Source organism: Asparagus officinalis, chromosome 8 (assembly GCF_001876935.1).
Source record: "Asparagus officinalis chromosome 8, Aspof.V1, whole genome shotgun sequence".
NCBI classification, from domain to species: domain Eukaryota; kingdom Viridiplantae; phylum Streptophyta; class Magnoliopsida; order Asparagales; family Asparagaceae; genus Asparagus; species Asparagus officinalis.
This window is the reverse complement of record NC_033801.1, coordinates 13,148,792-13,173,829: the sequence shown is the minus strand read 5'-3', so window position 1 is coordinate 13,173,829 and position 25,038 is coordinate 13,148,792. Positions and strand designations below refer to the sequence as shown.

Below are 25,038 nucleotides of genomic sequence, written 5' to 3'. Positions count from 1 at the left end.
TAATGCAGTTACCTACAGATAATCTATCACCTTCACACTATATATCAAACATTTTCCTAACATGAAGGATTTGTGCTAGATAATATGGAGCTTAAATTACAACAATAAATGAGATAAGTTTCCTACTTGACAAGTAGCCAGGTTTTATGTACAATGATTCCCCCCACCCATAAAAAATAATATTAATAAAATAATCCACAGTTCCCACTATTAGGAACAGATCTCAAAGTTGGCATCATTAGCAAACTATCAACAGTATGTCCTCAAATTTTTCGTGGACTCTTTTGAATATGAAGTTGAACTCCATGATCACACACTTGAATGGGAAAGAGGATGAAAGATAGTGATCAAGGTTATCGATAGCGGATAGCGTCGCGTAGCGGTGAGGCATCGCTAAGGCTATTTCGGGCTATTGCGGCAAAATAACGGTAAAAAATACAAAGTCAAATAGCGGTCTAATTTAGATATGTATAAATACTAAAAAAATTAAAAAAAACTAAGAAATCTAAAAGTACATATTGGATGATTTAAAGAGATCCTAAATATGAAATAGGCATATAACCATCACGTAATATCGAAGATGACTGGAGGAGTCAAAAAGTCGTCTTCGAGAAGAAGAGCGTAGCGGTGACAGGACTGTCCTAAGAGGAGCTCACGATGAAGGAGGTGAGAGGAAGTATCAATGTAGGTGCCAGAAGCTATGAGAGGTGGCTGGAGTATGCTGAAAATCACAAGAGACGGTGGAATGCAATGGTCAAGGGTTGAGTTTAATTTTAAAAAAATAAGCCTTAAACCGTTTTTAAATAGCAGTCAAAAAGTAAATTTCGAATGCAATCGCTCATTATTTACCGTTATGACAGATTATTGACCGTTTTTGCGAACAGACATATTCCGCAATATGTCACCGCTATTACGCGATAACGTAACGGGCGATAGCGTCGCGGGAAGGGATCGCTAACGCTATTAGCGCCGCTATTGCGGGGCTATTTACCGCTATTTATAACAGTGATAGTGATGAAGGCGAACCCTTGCAAACTTCTAATTGAGACTCATTCAAATATGATTATGAGCATGTGCTCTATTTGGTTCTTGGCCTTGTGTGATTAAGAGTTAAATGAAATTCCACAGCAAATTCATCATCTTTATCCTTTTGCTGGGCATTTTCCCTTGTTAATTTCGTCATTTTCATCGTCATATGTCGCATTCTAGGATCAAGATAATCCATTCTCTTGTTAATTAGTTTGCTAAGCTATGATGGTAGGCAATTAATAAGAGTGTTGATGCCAGATTGAAAGCCGATCATAATATATTGTTAAATATCTAATGAAACCTTACTCAATAATTGACTCTATTTGATGAGAATTGGCGAATACGATCTTTCTTTTTCCACATCTTGGGTGTTGCAAAAAGGAAAACAAAAATATTTATGCATGTTCTTCATTAATAAAGGTTTTAGATGTCGGGGGTTGAGAACATATTGGACGGCTAAAATTCATGTCAGATTGCTGAATTGATGATGTGCTGTAAATATCAGATTTTCATATCGAATGGTGTGCATATATATAATATAATTTCCAAAATGCAATCTAAGCATACTTAATAAATTATATAGTCTAAACACACAAATATGTAATACTATATGATGTTTAGGGTCACAATAAATTCTATAGTCATACAATAATGCAATACATATTAGCTTCATATCTCTATAAATGGATTTACAATGAAACTAAAAAACAGTAACTTCTAATAAAAGGATTTATAGTAACTAAAACAATAGTAACTTATGTATATCTCAATTTATTTCTAAATTCTGATAGAGAGGAAGAGACTGTGCGAAAGAGAGGGGGAGGACTGAGAATTAGAGAGAGACTGAGAGAAAAAGGGAAATAAAGGGAGAGAGAGAGAGAGGGGACCGAGAGGGAGAGGAAGTGCGTGTGTTGAGACTTGAGTAATGGAGAGAGAGACTGAAAGAGAGAGAGAGAGACTAGAGAAAATGCAACAAAGAGAGTACCTGACTTGTGAGAGTCGAAACCCTAGTTTCATCTGTTGTTGACTTGAAGCCTGGTTTCCCCCCTAGAGAGAGATTATTATTCTAAATCGTTGACATTGCTGAAGTCACCATCGAAGATTGTCAAAAGAGAAGAGAGGGAGAGACGCAGATCAGTGATTTATGTGTTTGTGCTTATGGATCATCTATTCGTGCCTTATAATGTATTCCATATGTGGTTTGATCAAATCCCACAAAGAAAATTTTCTTGATTGATCAAACATCGTTTTTGGATTTAAACTTTGATTTATGATTTCTTTTGGTTGATTTGTTTTCACTTGAAAACTTTTTTCATGGTTCTCATGTTTTCCTTTTCTTTTGATTTCATAAATCTATCTTTACACATGGTTTTTATGGTCTTTGATATGAGACACTATTTTTCATATTGATATATTCATATGTGTTCTCATTATCTCTTGAATGTGAGTGATTGTTAGCATATCTTTTATGCTTGCTCACATATTTCCCATGATCTTTATTTCATATTCTCCATATGGCATTTTGATAGGGGGAGCAATCCCTATATCTTTTTTATACTCACCTATGCTTATTGATAGGGGGAGCTTTCGCTCTCTTAATTCTTTTATTCCCTTTTTGATGTTGTCAAAGGGGGAGAAATATTGTGAGTATACATTTCATGTTTATATGCATGTGAGCATATATTTCTTTTTGTAAATTGTTTGTCATCATCAAAAATGGGGAGATTGTTGGCCTTCTTGTTTTGATGATGTTTAACAAACAATTTACCACTAATGTTGTTTGTCTAGTATTTGTGTTTTTTTATTTATTATAGACAAACAACGTGTTGGAGAATGGATGGAATAGAGCCTCAACGATCATATCCAAAGGAGGTTGGCGGAATATCGGTGAAGCCTTGCAATTCAAGTTAAAGATCAAGTTCAAGCTTCATCCGCGAGATTACCAAGTTCAGCTTATTGAAGATCAAGATCATAGCTTGGGTAATGTAGTTTTAGATTTTATATTATGTGTGTTATATACTCTAAGCTCAATATCTATACACACACATTTATTGTTATCTTATAACACATTAGGTTCTATATATTATATAATATATATTATATATATATATATATATATATATATATATATTATATATATATATATATATACATAACATAAGTTTTGCGTTTCTATGGCTATATATTAATTAATAGAATATACATACATGTGTTTTGATTCTTTATGAATTATTATATGGAAATTATATAGTTCATATTTTCTATGTGGTTTTGAAAAACATTGCCATAGAATATGTAATTTTGTGAAAAATATTATATTCTTAGTTTGTAGACTTGAATCGAGTTTATACATGTTTACTAAGTCATATAAAAACATTTCACCAAGCTTTCAAAAGTTTGCGTTATTGTCAAAAATCAAAATTCAGAGTATCTCATATTTCTCATGTTTTGGAACTATTTTTAAAATGATTGATATTTTTCATTTGGAAGTCCTTTTTTCGAAACCAGTCATTTGCTAGCATGTTTATTATCAGTCTACAATCATTTCCCCAAAGTTATATTTTTTTGAAATTATTTGATATTTTTAAACAGGCTTTAAATCAGAAAATTGAGTTTCATGCTATCAGAATTCGCTGTCGACGACGTCCGTCACCGCTCATATGTTCAGCGTCAGGTGTGGCCCCCAGCAGAGAGTTGGTCGGTCGACCGGTCCGGTCGACCGAGAGCTCCATCGGTCGACCGCACCGGTCGACCGACGGATTGTCCAGAACAGTTCTTCATGTTTTTGCTCTCCGTCGGTCGACCGATATTTCCGTCGGTCGACCGCCAATGTATCCGTTGGCTTCCAACGGCTATTTTTCTGAGCTGTTTGTTGGGGCTGTTTTTGTCTTTTGTTAGGGGTTTTGACTGAGTTTTTGAGTGGGTATAAATACCCTATTGCTGTTCTCTTTCAACCCAACCAAGACCCAACCAAGAGAATTGTTTAAACAAGTTTAAGGGTGTTTTGTGTTTGTTTAAAAGAGTGTTTAAGAGTTTTGTTTGTGAAGCAAATTTCACAAGAGCAAGTGGAGATCATCCTTTGGTGTTTGAACATTCACTCTTCTCCCTCTCTCTTGTCATCTTTAGAGAAGTGTTTCTAAACTCATCTAGCAATTTATTATTTTGATTATAATTTCCATAAGCTAGATTTATATTGAGTTTAGTTTAATTGATTTTATTTATCTCTGTTGACACACACAACCATTGAGCTTGTTGTATCTACATTCATAGTATAATTGGGTTGTGGGATTGTGTAACTTAGAGAGTGAGCTTATAATTTGTTCTCATTCATTGTAGACAACAAACACTTTGTATTGAGCCTAATTGTGAGGATTCACTTGTAATACACTTGTACACCGAGAGAAGTGTGTGGTGAGAGACGGGGTCGAATCCAAGAGGAGTGACGTCGGTTGACGTGCCTAGGGAGAGGTTGTAACCGAGCACTTGAGGAGGACACGAGCTAGGACCAACACTTAGTGTGTGAGGTGTGATTGTATAGTAATTGTATTGTGAGGTGTAAACGTTGTTCGGGTGAACGTAGAAAACCCGATTGTGATAGTGGAGATCTCCTCGAGGTGAGGAGCGGAGACGTAGGTCGTGGGGACCGAACTCCGTAATCATATTGTTTGTTTGTGATTGCATTGGCGCACTTCCTTTTATGTTCATATCTTATATCACCTTTGTATATTGCTTGTTGATTATATTGCCCACTATCTAGTTTAGATTGTTTACCCTTGAGTTTATATATCCTTGCACATACATTGCCTAATATCTTATTGCTAGGATATATCACTTAGTTCATATTGCTTATCCTAGCTTACATATCTTGTTGTGCTTCATACTTGCTAGGATAATTTGTTAATTAGTTTTTAATTGGCATATAATCGGATTAGATTAGCATAAGACCCTAATCACCCCCCTCTAGGGTCTAACAATGTCAGCCGCCATAACGGACACGGCGGCCAACATTTAGTTTAGGATAAGCATAGGTTTTAAGGAAAGACAAGATAAGCATGCAACATTGTGCATTTGCATCCAATTACCCAGCTAACCCGAAATAATTAAATAAAAAATATGGAAAATCTAAGCATTGTAAACACTAAAATCAGTTTAATAGTTTATAATTACATATACATAAAATTACTTTTAAAATTTTAAGTACCTCTAAAGGACCAGGACAAGTTAGGGCCTATAAGCATCCGCTATGTTGCAAACAAGGATTATTTCAAACAAGGATCAAATGAGGGTCCAATTAGGAGTTTCAGTTTTGAAAATTCATGCATGTTTCAGCTGTAATGTTTGATTTGTATTTCATTATTATTAAAATAAGAAAGTTAAAAGAACAAAAGCATCTTGCACACTATGTTGGAGTAGTGTTAACAAATTTTTTTTAAAATTTTTGAAGTTTCTTATGTTGTAAATTCAAGATGATAAACTTACTAATAAATATGTGAGAGAGGAAGAAAAAAGGAAAACATCAAAAACTATGCCTTAGTTGAAAGTGAATTGCTAGGATTGTCTATATTTGTACCATGTATGTCACCAATTAGCATGATGCACCACAATAGGGAAAAATTAGGATTACACTGTAAAATATGATTATGCTGCTATAAATAATCATTTATTTATTTATTTTTGTGTGTGAGGAACCTAGATGCACCAGATTGACTATGTGAATCTCAAAGAAAAGAGAAGAGGCGGGATTATCTATGTTGGACTATCTATGTTGTCGTGTGTGTCACGGTGTTACCAATAAACATGCTGCATCAAAATAGGGGAATATTAGGACTCATAATAAGGTATGCATAAGTTGTAAGTGTACTGCAAGAATGGTGTGTGTGGATGGGTGGGTTGGTGAAATCTAGATTCAGAAGAATGGCATGACTCCTATGACCTATCAATTGACCATGTCAATTCTCAAAGAAAAGAGACAGGACTAGTCGACCACCAAGTTGAATTAGTTAGCTAAAAAAATTCATGGCAGTACAAAGTCCAATACAACTATTACTCTCCACAATACTAATATGAGAGAAATCTTCAAAATTATTTACAATGAACTAGTTCTTTTTCTTTTTGAACAAAGGTACGTCACCCAGCCTTGAACAGAGGACCTCCCATAAACCAAATCACCAATTTTACAAGTGAGCCAAGCCTCATAATTTAATTTAAAGTTGAGTACATTGGTGCAAAAGAAAACTTCTTAAGGCAAGACAAGACATGTGATTTTGACATAGTCGGTTACACACAGAATTATCATGATAAATAAGCAGAAAATTTCAGCATTAATAAGGACATCATGCGAGCAGAAGAGACATGAAGTTTATAAGCACAATACCTTTGACTCTAACAAAGCAATTTCCGAACGCAAGTGGTCCCCTTCCCGCTCTAAAGACTTTACTCTCCTTGCTTCCACATTAAGTCTTTCATTCATCAGCTTAAGTTCATCATGTTGATGACTAATAATTTCTCTCTGTTCCTGCAAACTTGCCTCCATTTCCCTTTCTGAAAGAGCTTTATCCAGATCCTGCACTACCAGAATAGTGAAAATAATTAAAAGCTATAAAGCTACTAAAAGGATACAACAAATATGAGTCATCCAGTCCAACCTTAACTGTGGTTTCATTTTCCATCACGCTATCGGGAAGTCCACTCTTCTGCTTATTGATAGTAGAACAATCCTTCTTTAGTTGCTCCCTTTCTTTAATAACCAAAGAAAGCTGTGGAATGTAATGAAGAACTAAAGACATTCAATGCAAGAACAAATAAATGTAAAACTCTGATTTTAATGCTTTCCCACTGAAAATAATCAGTTCTTATTTATATATAGTCAAACTAACAGAAATGTACATATCTGAGTATGCATTATCATGGAACACCAGAAAGCACAACATCATGTGAAGTATGAGACGATAAATGGAACTTTGAGAGTAAGAAAAGAAACTTAGTATATGCTATCACCATCTGCTCAAGTTGTTTGATCTCCAAAACTGAAGTTTCTGCCTTTTGCTTGGCAAGCGAAGCTTCTTTTTCAGCATGCTGTCTACTATGTTCTGACAGTTCTAAGGCTACCTCCAACTCTTTCAAGCGAGTATTTACCTCACCAACTTTCATCATGCTTTCAATTGCTTCCCTAAAAAACGAAAAATGATACATGCTCAAAAGTAAGTTTCCTGAGAAACATAAACCTGTTGTTCTACTGGTATACTAGTTCAGTGATGAAATTTATAATTTATAGAGATTAAATTGGTAGCTAATTTTGTCTGAACCAACCTTAAGAAATATGATACAAACTACTGCAAGTGATGCTGACCATCATGATGATGATAATAATATCAAATCCTACAGCATATGATAATAAAAAAGATACTAAAACTAACCACAAAGCTAAGAACATACTGTTGTAGTCTCGCAAACTTTTTAGGTATATCATCATAACATGAGACATCAGGTATCACTGTGAGCAATGATTTCCAGGAAAGTAGCTCGCATTCCAATTTTTGGGCATCAAGCTGGATTTCCTGTAATTTTGACAGCTCCAACTCTGCCTTCTCTCTGCGATTCTTTTCCTCTCTCAATTTTTCTTTCAGTAACTCATTATTGAGATAAGAAGATTTGATTTTTCTTGCTTCATGTACTTCTGCCTCCTAGAAACAAGTAAAACAACTCAGCTGCATATATATCAGTCATAAAAAGTAATTCAACGATATCAAACCAAAGACATGCAAGATTTCAGAGAAAGTAAGCAGGAAAAAAATCACAAAAGCAAGCAAAATAAAATGCTCCAAAGGAACCAATGATAAACTATCAATCCAGTTAACAAAACTCTAGAGCAGATAGGCCCACAAACCCATTCCTACAACATGCAGATAGCATGGAAACTTAATTTCTAAAACTTTGGACAAGACAACATGATCCTCCTTATTTGTCAATCTCAGTATCTTTTCCATTAAGCTCCATAGATATTCATTAATCAGATATAAGTCAGAAAATCTTTCAACCGATAGCCCCTTTCTTTTTCATTTGCTTTGTGTCATCATCCATGTATTCATGCTTTTGTATGATAAATACAAGAAAACATAGCTGAATTGAGGAAATTGCAATCAGCAGCTAACGGTTCTTATGCTGAACGAAATCTTAGGACTGAAATTTCTCTGCAAACCAAGCTTAAATCTTCCATGCTTGCAGATAGCATAAGCCACCCTATAACATATCGAGCAACTGTTCTTAATGACTGTAGGCAGTTATGACCTAAGTTGCCTAACAAACAATTAGAGCAATTGATGCGAAATTATCAAGCTTTTTTTTTTTTGATGGAATCAGGGTCATATTATTAATAGTCCTTATCCTAAGATAATTGGGAAAATAGCATGAAACATGAAATGCTTGATCAAGCAATACAAAAGACTTGGAAACGATGACACGAGAGAACGAGCTATGAAGCGGACATGGACACAGCGACACGGACACGGACACGGCAAAACCCAAAAAAAATAGGACACGACGACATGGCTAGATTTTTGTAATATTATTATTATATATAGATCAATATTGAATTAAATTCCTATTACATTTTTATATTTTTTGTTATGTAAAGTGGAGATTATAAATAAGAAACTAAAGGAAAGTGTGTTGCAGGTGTGAATTAAGACGTTGGGATGGCAATGATCTCTTGGAGAATTGAAGACAATAATGTTAAAGAAGACAAGAAAGAGAAGATGAACATATAGAAAAATAGATCAATTTTTATGTTATATTATTATGTAACATTGGCTTGTATAATCATTGACAAATGTAAGTTATGTAACTGATTTGAAGATAATACCAAATTTTAATTTTCATTACCTTCATCTTGAGCATATAAAAATACAAGAGAATAAAGTTCAAGTTGCAACTAGTTCCATGGCTACAAAATACTAAGTTACTAACATTGTAAAAATATAAAAATTACAACCAAAAGTGTATCTTAAAATAAAGTTTTCAAGTTGAAACATCAAAAAAATCGCTCTATGGCTTCAACACATTCATCCTCCTCAAACACAACGGCCTCCATCGTGGGCTCGTCAAGAGAAAGGGCAACAACATCTAAAATATCGGCACCTTAAAATGAGTCGAAGGCATCTCCACCAATATCTCACATTCTTGATTCCCCTTCCATATACTCTTCCGAACTTCGAGAAAGTAAACGAAGGTTGGTGTGAATATAAACAAGATCCCCCGCACGTGTCGGGGTTAGCTTGTTCCTCTTTAAGGGGTGAATGAAACCATACGTACTCCAATTTCGTTCATAACAAGAAGAGGAACAAGGTTGGCCTAGAAGCTTTACAGCCAATGCTTGCAAATTTGGAGTACTTGGACCATAAAGAAGCCACCATGACTTTGGATCTATATGTCCTCTATCGGAAAGAGAATCTGAATCATTAAAAGCCTCCAAAGCCCCCGCAAACTTAGCATATTCCAAGTTCAAAGCTCGTCGTTCATCGGGTTAGAATAGCATATTCTTAAGCACTTTGCTCTTTCCGTAGAGATCTCATGATCTTGATTTGGAGCTTGTCGATTGACGTTCTCATTGAACCATGTGGAATGATAGTACATATGTTTGTTAACAACATGAATTAGCCCACAAGGTATTGATTAATAGAAATATTCGTATTAAAGAGTGAAATGTGAAATACTACCTTAGAACTAAAGAGAGTGCCAAGCACTAAAACGGGGTGTTGCCCTTGTTCCATCGATCCTCCAAGATCTTGTGAACCACCTCATAAAAAAGAGATTTCTCGTTATCCCTTTTACCCTCATGCCTATAAATAGCTTGCTTCACCTTCTCAATCATCGTATCCCTCATATCATACACCAAATGAAGAAATAGTGTATCGGTGTCGGTGACCCTTATCATTTCATAGATTGGACCAGTGAAATCAAAAATAAAATCTATCTTGTCCCACCACAAATCATCGAGGACTTTCTCTTTCACAAATTGAGCGTCCCCACATCATCTTCCCTATACAAGCTCCATCGATCATTAAGGACCATGTCTTGGAGAACTCTCTTGACGACCTTAAACCTCTTCAATATAATAATCCACGAGGCAAATCTTGTGTCGGCAATCGATAGGAGCTTCATCTTGGAATAATCATTGAACATGGCAACCGCATAGAGTGGTTCATGATAAAATTCTTCATAAGCAATGCATCATCGGAGATCTTTATAATCCAATGTAATTGTGCATAAGCCACGGCATTTGCTTCTGTGTTCTTAGCCGCACAAATATTCTTGATAGCAAGATTGAGTGTATGGACTACACAAGGAGTCCAAAATATGTGACGCCAGGTGCCCTCCATAAGCCCTCCCGCGACCTTGCATGCCTAAACATTATCGGTTATGATTTGGATAACATTTTACGACCCCACCTCTATGATGCACTTTTCTAGGCTTCTAGCTTCGCTTGGATAAAATATTTATTCTTGACTTCTCCCTCGGCACGGTCCCACCTCTGTGATGCACTTTTCTAGCTGTGTTTGGATAAAATACTTATTCTTGACTTCTCCCTCGGCATTTACGGCATTCAAGAACATTGGCTTACCCTCACATACCGCCATAAAATTGATGATGGGTCTCCTTTGTGCATCCGCCCACCCATCACTACAAATGGAGACTCCCTTCTGTTGTCATGTGCCCCTGATGGACTTCAATCAAACATGAGTTTTCTCACGTTGTAAGATAGTGATCCTCATGTAATTGTAATCGGGAGGATTGTAGCCAGAGATTGGATTGCTTGCGACATATGTAAAAAAGCCTTGACATAATATGAATTCCTTATCAAGTTGAAGGATAATCCCCGGTGAAAAACATCCTACCAACAATGCATCAGAGAGAGATCGGGAGAGAGAGACTGACCTAGCCGACGAGAGAGATCAAGAGGTCGATGGAGAGAGAGACGAAGAATCAGAGAGAGACGAAGAATCAGAGAGAGAGAGAGAGAGAGAGAGACTGACCTAGCCGACGAGAGATCGAGGGAGAGAGGACGAGCTGACGAGGACGAGCCGAGATTGGACGGCCGACAGAGACAACACGACGAGGAGGCGAGCCAAGATCAGAGAGAGAGAGACCGGGATGTGGTGACAGTTTTCTTTTTTGTTGCGCTGAATCCCGAATCCCAGCCGATGCGGCGTGAGTGAGAATTTAGGGTTCGGGGTTGGGTTTCGAGTTTTTTCTTTTTTTTTTGCTCCCCTGTCAAGCCGTGTCGGGAACGAGTCCAGCCATGTCGGGAGCGAGTCGACACGCGTGTCGGGACGTTGACGCGTGTCGGCGGCGTTGATCGCATGTCTGACGCGTGTCGAACGCTTGTCTGCGTCCGACACGCGTCCGACACGAACTCAGGGCTTGTTTCCGCGTGTCGGTGCTTCATAGAGAACGAGAATGATATAATTATGACATTCCCATATCCTCGTGAACTCTATGTTTATTTTAGCAATCTACACACCTAAAGGGACTCAATACCAATAAAGTTGTTTAAAAATTTGTTAAAGGAAAAAAAATAATATGAATAGCAACACCACCGAGAAATGATGTCAAGGACTACAGTACTAGCATTGGGTAGCAGTTAATTGACCACTTGATCATGCATTAAATAAAAAAACAGATCAGAAAAATGAACAAGCACAATGTTCAAAAACAAGGTCATACTATGTGTGCGGTTGGGGAGCGCTTAATGGTTAATCGAATTATCCATTGATTAACCGGATCATGCGAACTTGTGAATTTTTGAATTATACTATATATTTGTTATTGTTCATATGTTAAATATATACAAAATACATGAAAAAAAGTATACTTAGAAGCTTTAACTAATCTGTTTCACCAGAGAGCTCAGAGAGAGAACGTTGAAGAACTTTGGGGTTGGGAGAGCATTCGGAGGTCGTACAACCTTCCAGTGAAGTTTCGTGAGCATTGCGAAGTAGAGCAAACGTTGACAAAGGGGGGAAGATATTTGCCTCAACCACTAGGTTCGAAGAAGAGAGAGAATAGAGAGGACTAGTGGGACATTTGGAAAACTTTAGGGTTAGTTTTTTTATTATTATTATTTTTACTTTAGTGGTTGGGTTAGGGGATAAACTGATTTAACTTGGGAAGTATTTAAAACAAAAGTGCCAACATAAAAAAAAATATGCGAACGCTTATTGAAAATGCGCCTGATCATGCGGATGACCACACAATGGAGCATTTTTTTTCCCTAATCAAAGTGGTTCCAACCCGCTTATGCATAAGTGGCCTCTTAATCTACATTTCAGAACATTGATCATGTGTAACTCCTATTTATCCAAATAGGCATTAGTGCTGGTGTTGTTCCAGCTCTCGTTGAAGTGACCATGATTGATATCTATTTGACTAAATAACTAGTTTTGTAATTTTAACAAATAATGATTAACTTCTTGCCAATTGTACTACATTCTAAATGTAGTATTATCTTATGCTTTTTTATTATATATTAATTGAATTTAACATGCTTGTATTTTTACTTCTTAGACATGGACTTTGAGAAGGACCTAATAGAGACCGAAGCTGAAAAGTTTATTGTGTTACAACAAATACTTGTGCACATTTATTATATATTATCCTTATATGCACATTTGATGACACTCGTCATTAGGGCCTATTATGCCTTTACTCTGCAGAAACCACTTAAGCAATCATGTAAGAGAATGAAGTTTCTAAATGACTCTGTAAATAGCAGCCATCAGACAATTGTAGAACAAGTAAGAATGAAACGAAATTGTTTTGGATTTTATGTGAGTTGCTTAGAACCTTAGATGGCATCACTGAGACTAGGAATACAATAGTCGAGGCACAACTCACCGTGTTCTTACATATACTGACTGGCCATTTTAGGAATAGGCAAATCAAATAACTATATAATAGGTCAGGAAAAACAATTCGCAGACATTGTAATAGGATGTTGAAGGGAGTGCTTCGATTACACTTCTAGTCTAACCAGAATATGTGCCAGCCAACTCAACTGATGAGAGGAGGAAATGGTTTAATGCAACTAAAATATATACAAGACTTAAGAAATTAAACAAAATATTTATCATTATCTAATATAATAATATTTTTAAATTCTTTGTAGAATTGCCGTGGTGCCACAAATGTGTTGGGGGTTTGTGCTCTAAAAGAGAATAAATAGCAGTCATAATGTTCAATCAATAGAGGGAAAGTAGGGGAATGCTGATTGATTTGTTGAGTTGAGTATTATATTACAAACTGATTTTTATTAATTATATTGATTCTACTTGTTTAATTGAACATGATTTCTACTTATATTTGCAAATTGCAATTGATAAGCATGCTTTATGTATGAATAGAATTAAATAACTTTTATACTTATAGTTGTTAGCCTAACATTACATTACAAGTTGAGTGGAAAGAGTCATCAACCTCAAGCCATAACCCTAGTGGAAGGGTAGGGGCAAGAGGGTGGAGAAAAACTGAAGAGTAAGAATGAGGAAGATGCCCCAAACTCTGCTTAACATAATATTATAATTGACTGATTGAAGCAAAAGTCGGCTCATCCAAGAATAGCTACGTCCAAGCAATTAAAAAATACATGTTGAGTATCTCGCCAAGCATAGATATTAAGGGCACACCAAACATTGACTCAAAAATAAAGATATGGAAGAGAGTGTTTAGTGTTATCTTTACGGCAATCCCAGAACCTACCCAATAAGATATCAAACATGATTAATGAGTTTGTTTGGACTGAGTACTATAAGGTATTGTTTTTTATATGTAGTCCAATTATTATTTACAATGTGATGTCGTTTGAATTAAATGTAAAAAGACTTAAGAGTTGCCTAAGTGGAGGAAAACTTCATGTCATATTATGACGATTGGCTAGTCATATATGGCAAGGAAAGCGCTATTGTTTAGTCCCCGAGTGATTCAATGGAAGACATAACCAAAGAGCAAGCAGCAGTTAATGAGGAGGCTTTGGATTGTTAGATAGCATGAATTTTAGCAGACTTGGAGAGGGATTAAAAAATTCTACTCGACACAACCCAACACTCAACCCAGTGTTACTAATCTCAACCCAAATTGATAAATCTCCCAAAAAAGGCAAAGAACTCTGAGAAGAGTAGAAGTCAAAAAATATCTTCCTACAAGTGGCTGAAAAAATGAATAAAAGCCTCAGGGATGGCGTCATCCACTAATAGGCATTTTAGAATTTTAGCATAAAGTTTAAGCTATTAGAACTTAAAAGGTAACTAAAAAAGAGATCTTTAGTGCTGTTGAGAAGATTGAGGGCCTGACTGAGGATGGGCAGGAGATAGGTGGAACTCTTGTTGCTGAGAGTGCCAGCAATTTCGATGTGTTATTCAATTTACCAAAGGAAAGAAGGGTGACGCATGTGAGTAGGTTGATCAAGGAGGATGAGTACGTTGATGAAGAAGGATATGAGGCAGTAAGGTATTTTCAGATAATTTTTATATTTGTTGCTATTTTATTAACTTGTTTAAGACTTACGATGAGATCATGAGGCTTCTTTATTTGGAGGTGACATGTATTTCATTTACTTGTTTAAGACATACTTAAGATAAGACTTAGATATGTTATAAGATATAGGCAACGATAGATTATTTGGCAAGTTTTTTCCCAAATATTAAGGATCTCGGAAGATGTGTTATCTTCTAAAGTAGGATCAGAACTCAACCATCTATATTTCATGTTTGGCTTTCTATAGAATATTTGGTTCCCTTTGCATTGCTAGTTTGATATAATTATATTTCTTCACAGCTTCAAGAGAAAAATAAATGCGATCCATCAATGCGGATAGAAGAACGTTTCATTTTTACTAAAATATTGTGATTGCAGTTTCATCTCGTTTGGGAACATATTAACAATTTCCGTTGTTATAGGAGAACGTCTTCTATTACAACCTTTGACTAATTAAAGTGTCATTATTGTGCCCTCAACTCAAGGTAAGTTTTCTGCTAATGAGATAAATTGTTTGGCTTGTTAATGTTCTTTTCTCAAACTCCAAATTTTAAGTTCCAATAGAAATTTGATGACTATAGTTGTCTATGTTTTGTCCCAAAACGCTACCAAAATTAACTTAGACTTGGCTAAAAGCATGATTAGTAGACAGAAGGGCGGTAGCGATATTTGTTGTATGTTCTAATCCTATACCACCTTTTAATGATAAGTTCTCAAATATGACATAGGTATTAGAGGTATCGCTAACAAATTTGAACCAAATAAATTATTAAAATTTTAATACCCCATAATCTTTTAATCATTATATCTCAAGACTGCAATGAGTAAAATTAATCCCAAAATAAAACAAATTTCCCAATCTAAACAGGGCCATAGGTTGTGTTTTGGGTCTACAGTCTCATGATATCAATGTTTTAGAAAGCGATATATATTTCAAGGCGCCAGACCTAGCGCCTAGCGCCTAGGCGGACACTTAAGCTGCACATAGATGTTTTTAAAGTCGAGAAAGAAAGGATCGTTTTCGAATATTTGAATCATATTCTCACTGTGAGATGGACTTGGAGATAGTGTTTTGATCTCCAGTACGTTTTAACCTAGCTAACTATTTTCAACCATTACGATGCTTAAGCGAGCAATATACATCTTTCTAAGTATGTTCTCCCCTAGGCGCTCCTAAGACTTAGACGGACGGTCTAAGTACTGTTTAGGTTTAAGTGGCCACCTAAGCGGATGCCTAGATCGCTTTTTAAAACAATGCACGATATCATAGTTTGCGACTTTGAAATTTCGGTTGTGGCTAATTTTCTTTATTTTGATTTATTGATATTGTGTTTAATTGCATATTGTTTTACTTTTATGAATGTTTTCAATATTTGTTGCTTTAGATTACCCAGGTAATCACATTATTTAGTCTCCTGCCTCAGGCAACGTAGAATCTTACTGTGTTGACCTCATCTTAAAATACTGTTAAATAAACCATACATAAACTCAAGAGGTTAGAGTAAATTATCAATAACACCTACGTTTCTACTTCAAGGTCTTATGCAATATTTTATGTGTGCGCGCACCTAGGTTTCACAAATACGGATGGGGGATAGGAGGTACAAACATAGGACATGACAAATTTGTATAACATAGGATACGGGTATGTAATTTACATAAGATCATATATTGAATTAAAATACATATAAATTTGTATGTTTCTTTTATTTATCTATAGCAATTAAGAATAAAGAAAACTAAGAATTAAGGTTTAATAACAAAAGTTGATTTAATAGTAATTTAAAAAATTGTGCAAATCAAACTAATAATCATAATTTAAATAACATTGCAGCCTAAATAAAAGTAAATAGAAAATTTTAGAATAACTGTAGCTCAAATATAAGAGGGGTTTTTGTCTTAAGGCCCAATGGTTTACCTTGTTTTATCTTTAAACTCAATTACTTTGTTTTGTACCTTTGAATCTAATCATCTTTATATATTTATCTCTAAGCCCAAATTCTCAAATATAATACATAAGTTAACGGGTCCCCTTAAAACTTTTCTAAAAAACCAATTTACCCCCTTCTCTCTCTCGTCTCTTTCTTTCTCATTTAATCCCCCCTCTCTCTCACCTCCTTTCCCTCTTCCTTCTTTCTTTAACTATCATGAACTCATTAATTAATCAACTCCATTAATACATAGAGTTTGATTGCTCAATTTTGTGGACATTCATCACTTTTTTGGTATTTTAAGGTATATATTTGTCCTTTACCTAACTTCTAAATTTGGAGCATTAATTCCGTATTTTCTTTGTCAAAATTATTTCATATTATTATTCATGAATCCATATGGTTGTTTATTACAATTAATACGAAAAATAATACAAAAAAAAAATTTAATTTTAATTTCAAAATTAGATTTAATTTCAGAAGATTTAATTGCAAAATTAAGATTTTAATTTCATAATTTTGATTTTAATTTGTTGTGAGACCAAATTTCATATTTAGTTAATTTTGGTTTAAGTTGACTATCTTTGATAAAATTTACACATTTTATTTATTTTTTGTGACAAACAGAGATGAATGAACGAAGATTTGTATTGTAGTTTCACCAAAACCCACTCTACTTTCACCAAAATGTTATATACTTATAGAAATATCTTTTATATTTTCCTCTAAACTTGCTATACTTTTATAAAAACCTATTGTACTTATAGGAAAACCAGTTACACTTCCACCAAAACCTGCTATACTTTCACCAAAACCTACTACACTTACAGGAAAAACTGTCATACTTACAGAAAAACTTATTGTACTTTCACCAAAAACTAAAAAGTCTGCTATACTTATAGAAAAACATGCTATACTTTCAACAGAACCTGCTCTACTTACTAAAAACTTTTTGTACTTACAGGAGAACCTGCTAAACTTTCACCAAGACTTGTTATAACACGCTACACCTTACACCAAAACCTGTTACACTTGCAGTACTAGTGAAAGTATAGCAGATTTCGGTTAACGTATAGTGTGTTTTGGTGGGAAGTATAGAACAAATCTTCAGTCATCTCTATTTGTCACAAAAAATAAACAAAATATGCAAATTTCATCAAAGATAGTCAACTTAAACTAAATTTAACTAACTATCAAATTTGGTCTCACAATAAATTAAAATCTTAATTCTGAAATTAAATCCAATTCTTAAATTAAAATTAACATTAGATTTTCTTTTTAGTATTAATTTTTCGTATTACTTGTAATAAACAGCCATGAGGATTCATGAATAATAATGTGAAATAATTTTGATGAGGAAAATGAGAAATTAATGCTACAAATTTAGAAGTTGAGTAAAGGACAAAGTTATACATTAAAACACCAAAAAAGTGATGAATCTCCACCAAAATTGAGCAATCAAACCAGTGCATTAATGGAGTTGAGGAGTAATTAGTGGCAAGGTTTTAAATATCGGCCGATATTCCGATATTATCCCCGAGTTATCGATTTTGGGAGCTTTCCGATAGGATAAGTTGAAATTTAAATCGGTTATCGTTTTTTGGGGTTTATCGGCGATAATGCAGCGATAAAGGTGATTATCGACCGATATTAGCGGCTCCAAAAATCGAAATTATCGGGCCACACCATTGGGTTGTGATTTTGGGTAATTGGCAGTTTTTGAGTAAACTTGAAACCCAACCCGACCCGTTCTTTACAATAAAACTTAAATCCGTTTCTGTAGCTCTAATCCTCCGTTCTCTCCCCCCTCATTTGTGCGGATGTGCCCACTCCCCTAATCCTCTGATCTTCATTCCTCTTTGAACTCTGTCAACCTTGACGCTCACCTCCGCCGACTTCGACACTCGCCTCCGCTTCTCTTCGGACTCCGCTGACCTCAACGCTATCGACTTCGACCATTCGACGCTGCTCTCTCATCGACGTTAACTTCATCGACTTGACAACTTCGACCAACGTTGTGCTCTCTCCATCGACGCCATCATCAACTTATTGACTCGACGACGTTGACTGACGCTGAGCTCTCCATTGATGTCGAGCTCTCTCCATCGACGTCATTATCAACTATAAGTTCGACAGTTCTACTTGGACTCTCCATCGACGCCACGCCCTCAACACAACTTCTGAAGTTGTAGCAACAAACAATATTCACTATTCATTTGGTTTTTTCTCTAGTTATTTAGTGAAGGTTGAGAGAATGAAAAAAGGGTGTATGGTTAGATTACAATTTGGGGTATTATATTATATATATACATCATACAGTATATGACTCTAATAAATACTACTTTATATGTCTTCGATTTTCGCTATCCGATAAGGATTTTGGTCGTCCGATAAATCCCCGATAACCGATATTTAAAACCTTGATTAGTGGATTCATGAGTTAAAGAATGAAAGAAGAGAGTAAAGAAGGTGAGAGGGGGGTTAAATCAGAGAGAAAAATAAGGGGGTAAATTGGGATTTTTAGAAAAGTTTAAGGCAGGCTCATTAACTTATATATTGTATTTGAGAATTTGGGTTTAGAGATAAATATATAAAGACGATTGGGTTCAAGTACAAAACAAAGTAGTTGGGCTTAAAGATAAAACAGGTAAACCATTTGAGAATTTTTCTTTAAAAAAAAGGTACAGCTTAAGACTGCACGTGTCAATAGCATGCCAATAGTAAATCAGTGTCCGACACGCGTTCGACACAGATACGGGAGCCAAAATGCAGTGTCCTGGTAACCTATGTGCACACTGAGATAGCAGATAATATGAAGAACTCAGTAGTCTATCGTTGAAGCCACTACATTTGTAGCTAAGAAGATTCACTATTTGGAACAAGCCATTGTTTATTATCATGACCTAGAAGTCTAGATCCATAATTTTCAAACTGACATGAGAAAAGTCACAATTTCACTAAGTTGATGTGGTTTTTACAATTTCAATATGACATATCTCATAAAAACTAACGTAAACCATTGGCTGCTTACTCGTTTGGTTGTGCCATTTCATCATGAAAACTCCAAGTAATCGATATCCATTATGCCCAAAGAAGACACCTTCCTCATTTATCAAACCTCTCCTATCAGTATTTAAAAGATATAACTAGGAGAAAATAAGATACTATAATTAACCAATAACATTACATTTACTATTAGATAGCAGTGATAATTGTAAATAAATCATTAGGTTCCTTCCCTATTCTTGCCATTAATATAGTTACTTTGTAGATAAGGTCACACAAATTGATATTTCTAGCGGACTCATATACTTGCATGAAAGAACTAAATCACATGACCACAGGGAAATGCCCATAAGCCATAAGGAACATGTGGATAAGCAAACCAAATATAGTTTCACTGATCATGTATAGTACCAATAGAATGAAGACGCATCATTTAAAGTAACATATCCAAAACCGTGAAAATTAGTGTCGTAAAATGTGGTAAGCTAGTCTAAAAGATATAATATTTATAGTACTTAGAAGTATTTGCTGCATTTTTATCAAATAAGTCGGTCTTTTATATGCTACTAACTCACATAGTTCCGAAGTTCCTCCTGTAGATGCTTCACAAGAATCTGGCTCTCAGACAGACCAGTTTCATGTACTGGAGCAGTGAAAGTTGTTAGCTTGTGCTCCAATTCACTCTTCTGGTGAAGGCACTGGTTTGAAGAAAAGTACAATATTAGCAATATGTTGCATTTATATATTCAATTTACTTACCAGACAAATGACATAAGTGTAAATTGATCATAAAAATCCAAATTCTAACACTTTTGTGGTAGTGTTTTCATTGATTCGATCTATTCCAACTGCCATTTCTATTTTATTATTGCTAAAATAATATTGAAGATGAAAAGAAAATTTTACGTTGAGACAGAGCAGCAAAAACAATTATGATAAGTACGTATATGTATATGACGTGAAGAAGAGCCACGCTACCTCATTTAGCTGATTTTGTAGGTCCTTCAACTCATCTTTCAATAGTTTTGTCTCTTTCTCAGAGTTAAGTGCTCTAAGTCTTGTTCTTTCGAGCTGAAAAGAACAAAAAAAAATGTTTGTTAAGAGGAAGGGAATAAAATGCTAATTGAGCATCTTTTTTTTTCTCACGTCAGCGGTGACTCTAGACAAGGATAGCTTTGATTCATCTTTCAAATGTAACAACTCCTTTTGGAGATGATTCTTCTCCCTTTTACTGCTTTCAGAAAGCCGCTGAATTTCTCCTTCCAGAACTGTAGCTCTCTCCCGAGCCTCCGCTTCTGATAAGTTAGTCTTATTAGTAGAATCAACTTCTTTTCTAAGTTGCACCTGACAATCGAGCAAAGGAAAGATTTGTGAGAAGATGAATCATAAAAAAGAGAATGTAAAAAAGAAAACATAATAACAGAACAAATCCTTCATTCTGATTTTTTAGGCTCAACTACATGAATCCTATTCCTTTGTTTATTTCGATTAAATTTTATCTCTTCCATTTAGTTAATCATTGCCACAACCTGTCTTGATTGCTTCCAAACAAGTTAGGCCTACTTCCAAGTCTTCAACTCCTTGACTCATTATGAATGTGTCAGTGTGTATACATATACATACACACGCATATATACAAATATACACACACATATATAGAGACATAACATACATGTGTGTGCATCTATATATATGTGTTTGTGCGTGCGCTATAAAAGAAAGGACAAAACTTTTAATTAGACCCTTTAAACAAAATAATCACAAAAAACGCTATTCCCAAAATATTTAACAAACTAGACCTAGTTTCACCTAGTTTCCGCACATTGGCTGAAACTTGAAACTAGGTCGATTTTGATAAATATTTCAGGAATTAGGTCGATTTTGGAAGAAAAAAATTGTATAGTCTACGAGATTGAGAATCCCATAGAATTTAACACACAATTTAGCACTACAGGATTGCCAATCCCATGGAGTTCAAAAACTTTTTTTACATAATCGACCTAGTATTACTGCTATGGCAAAAACTAGGTCGATTCTAATAAACATTTGCAAATAGGTTGATTTTCTTTTCTTTTTTTTTTTTTTTTTGAGAGGTCTATTTCAAAATTTTATCCTAAAAGAAAAACCCTTAAAGTGTAAAGTTGTGAAAGCCATGGAAAAGGAATAAACTTTATCTTACGTATTTTTATTTTTAGACAAATAAACGTGGAACCAGAATATTGAGAAATTTTACTAGGGTGAGTCATCTCTTAATCAACAAATAAACCTTACTTTCAAAACTTCAGAGAGGAAGAATGGATGTTTCTTTTTCCTTTTCTTCTTTTTAGTCTCCTTACTTATCCTTTTATTCTTCTTATGTTCTGACATTTTACATGCATGTTACGAAATTTTGCTTAGGGTTACAGAAAGAAAAACCAGTTCAACATGAAAAGGAACACCCCTCCTAATAATGGACACTTAGACCTCAACTCCCCGCTCCAAAATATTATGCATCATGCATAGAGATTTATGTTCACGAGATGATGGACAGAGTTTATATCCCGTTAATTGCAAATTGCAGTTACTATCTGATGCAATTCAAAAGGGTTGTTTCTCAATTCAGACATATCCTTAATCCATTAATACCAATAACAATCTTTAAATGTCTTTTGCCTTCTCAGCATACGGTTCTATGATATCATGACGGTTTTCTTGAAGAAATCATTCCGGCGAAGATTAATTTAGGGCGGATGTCCCCCCTTTAATACCTCAAGCTCAGAGCAGCGCTTCAATTGAGCTCGGTACCGCTCCTGTGACTCAGTAACCTCCTTCAACAACTGCTCTTGCAGTGCGAGCTCTCGCCCTTTCGCCGCCTCAAGCTCCTGCTCCACAGATCGAAGGTGATCCCGATAATTGATCCGCTCCTCTTCTGCATCAATAACCATACATTAAGCAAATAAAACATCTAAACACAAAACCCGAACAGCGAACCCACCGCTCTTGCGCAGCTCGTTGCTCAAGGCCTCGACTTTGGACTGATACTCAGCAACTTGCTTCTCTGCTGTACTGAAAGCCACCATGAACTCCGATTTCACCTATCAATAGAAAGAAAAGAAAGTTAGGGTTTTCAGAAACCCTAACCAGAAAATGAAAAGATTGAGGGGGGATTGTTACCATCTGACGGCATTGATGAGTGCAGACGAGATCATCGGAGGTGGAGGAGGGGAATGGATCGTTGTAGACGACGACTCGGCGGTCGGAGACGGGCGTCTCGATTATCGGCGATTCTGCTCGTCTCTTTCGCTGAGGTGGAGTTCGGAGGATCATTGTTCCGATGAAAGTGGAGGAATTTTTGTTTTCTGGGGTTTTCAATCAATGTCTTGGTCGGGAAGATCGACGATGCTCGACCCTCAGCCGGCTGGAGGAGGAAAAAGAAATCGGATTTGGGTATAAAATACAGAACCCGCGCTTCGTTCACCGACCCGCAAAGTCGGATGTTTTCGACTAATTCGTCCCTTGCATCGCGTCTCCTGCTGTTATGAGAGCAAAACCTCAGAACATATCGCCCATGAACAGCACTTCCTAGCTGGTCCAATCAGGAGGTTGATCGCTTCTCGAAAATTCCAAAAAAAAAACTACAAAAGAAATGATAGAGGCACCCTTGCACTTAAAAGAGAGAGAGAATTTGGTTGATGGTGTGACTTCTGTAAAGAGAGAGGGAGTGTGGTTGATGGTGTGCCTTAGAGTGTGTCTCTAGCGCCTCTCAAACTACAGAGAAGTCCTCATCTCACATTCAAAAGTCAAAAACCCACCAATTTTTCAAAAAAAATCCCCTCTTTTAGCCTCTCTTGATAAACACTCATGCTCCCCTCTCGAGATCTCATTCTCTCTCTCTCATATCTGTCTTTCTCTCCTCCATCTTCATCCTTCATCTTCTTGCCATTCGCCTCTCACTCTCACCCAATTCGCATGAGCTCTTCCTCGATCACCTCAGCCTCCACCAATCGCCTTTTGATGACGAAGCCAAACCCAAAGATTTGATAAGAAGAAATTTTTGAAATAAACTTATTCACAATTTTAATCCTACGTTTCGACCTAATCCAAACTTATTTACGACTCATTTTCTCGTCATGTCAACTCCGTGGCCAGAAAGTTGGTCGTTTTAAAAAAAAAATCGCGATCCTAATTAGTCGTGTTGCCAACCCCGACTAATTAGGACCTCCCCCCAGTCCTCTCGTCGTGGTTCTCAACCTTGTCCATTTAGCAGAGACCGGAACCAACCCATGAAATGGTCGGGGTTGTCAACTCCGGCTATTCACTAGAGACTCCCCAGCCCGAAAATCGGAAAGAGACTAAGTCATGAAATAGTCGGGGTTGTCAACCCCGACTATTTGTGGTGGGTCCGTCCCCCTTATATATACTGACCAAAACTATTTTTCCCCAAAATCCCCATTTTTCTCCTCTCCAACTTCGGACTCACTCGTTCAGCCGCCTACCCACTTCTCCTAACCCCATTTTGCGGCAGAAATCCATCGTGAAAGTTTGCTTAAATTTTCTAGGGTAATTTTTCTTCCTTCTCTCCTCTTTTAACATGTAAAAATCTAGGGTTTTCTATCAAAATCCAATTTCTAGGGTTTGAAATTTATTATCAACCACTCTATTTGTGGTAGTTTGAATGCTTTGTGTGTTGATTATTATAATTGAAATTAAACTTCTAGGGCATAGAATGCTCAATTCTAGGGTTTAGAATTTTCATTTTGGGGTTTAAGGTTTTTAGTCAAAATTGTATGAGATTATTTGCATCTTGGGTTTATCTCTCTTATTCAATGCCATGATAAACTTTTTTAATTTTTTGCATTTAAATGATATAATCTTCTTTTGCATAGGTTGAACAATATGATTTTTATTGCTTACTCTTATGGTGAAAAAATTAATTATAGAATGAATAATATGCCAATGTACGTCAGAGGGGTAACGATGCCGTTAATAATCTCGGAATCATATAGTTATTGTGACTTGATTAAGGAATTACACTAAGGATTTGGTGCATGTTAGATGGTTATCACTTCTTGAGGATTTTGAGGAGTGTGGAGAGTTATCCTGGGAGAATGCAGTGTTAGCATATCTCTACAGGGAGATTACAAAAACGGCACTCATGCAAAATAAAGAATTCAAATGTTGCCTCACTTTGTTGCAAATATGGTTATGGGAGCGATGGCATTTTGGGAACACCAGATTTGAGGGAGATTCGCGCTCTGAATGGCCAGATTCCGTTAGGATGCAGGTATTTTAGTTTGTAATAGATATGATTACATATAATTTTATATATTTATTTTAATCTATACTAACCCTTTGTATATCAAATAGATGGAATATTTTCAGATCTTAGAAAACCTCCCCAAAGGGTCACGAAAACCTTTACGTGAACGAGCTTGATCAAATGGAGGATGAACATGTATAAAATCATAATATCTAAATATATTCAATCATTACATCATTTATTACTGATATGCAAATTTACATAATCTTCTTTATTGGTCAAGTGGATGCCCTATAAACTAGTTTT

General features: G+C 35.7%; 1 protein-coding gene across 4 annotated transcripts in view; it reads right to left on the bottom strand.

Moving 5' to 3' along the window:
- The window catches only part of LOC109851213 (mitotic spindle checkpoint protein MAD1), a 41,206-nt gene extending 18,110 nt beyond the window's left edge, over positions 1–23,096 (bottom strand). For 2 of the 4 annotated variants that reach the window (XR_002249720.1, XM_020421250.1), the window contains exons 1-10: positions 22,647–23,096; positions 22,468–22,567; positions 22,241–22,401; positions 20,640–20,837; positions 20,472–20,564; positions 20,069–20,191; positions 7,465–7,712; positions 7,027–7,198; positions 6,675–6,785; positions 6,404–6,592 (exon numbers count right to left, since the gene is read on the bottom strand). Coding sequence is in view for 2 of the 4 variants with exons in the window: in XM_020421250.1 (XP_020276839.1) it covers positions 6,404–6,592; positions 6,675–6,785; positions 7,027–7,198; positions 7,465–7,712; positions 20,069–20,191; positions 20,472–20,564; positions 20,640–20,837; positions 22,241–22,401; positions 22,468–22,567; positions 22,647–22,799 (1,548 nt within the window). In the remaining 2 variants the exon portion in view is untranslated. The remainder of the gene's footprint in view (positions 1–6,403; positions 6,593–6,674; positions 6,786–7,026; positions 7,199–7,464; positions 7,713–20,068; positions 20,192–20,471; positions 20,565–20,639; positions 20,838–22,240; positions 22,402–22,467; positions 22,568–22,646) is intronic. The other 2 variants (XR_002249719.1, XM_020421249.1) reach the window with 1 other exon arrangement.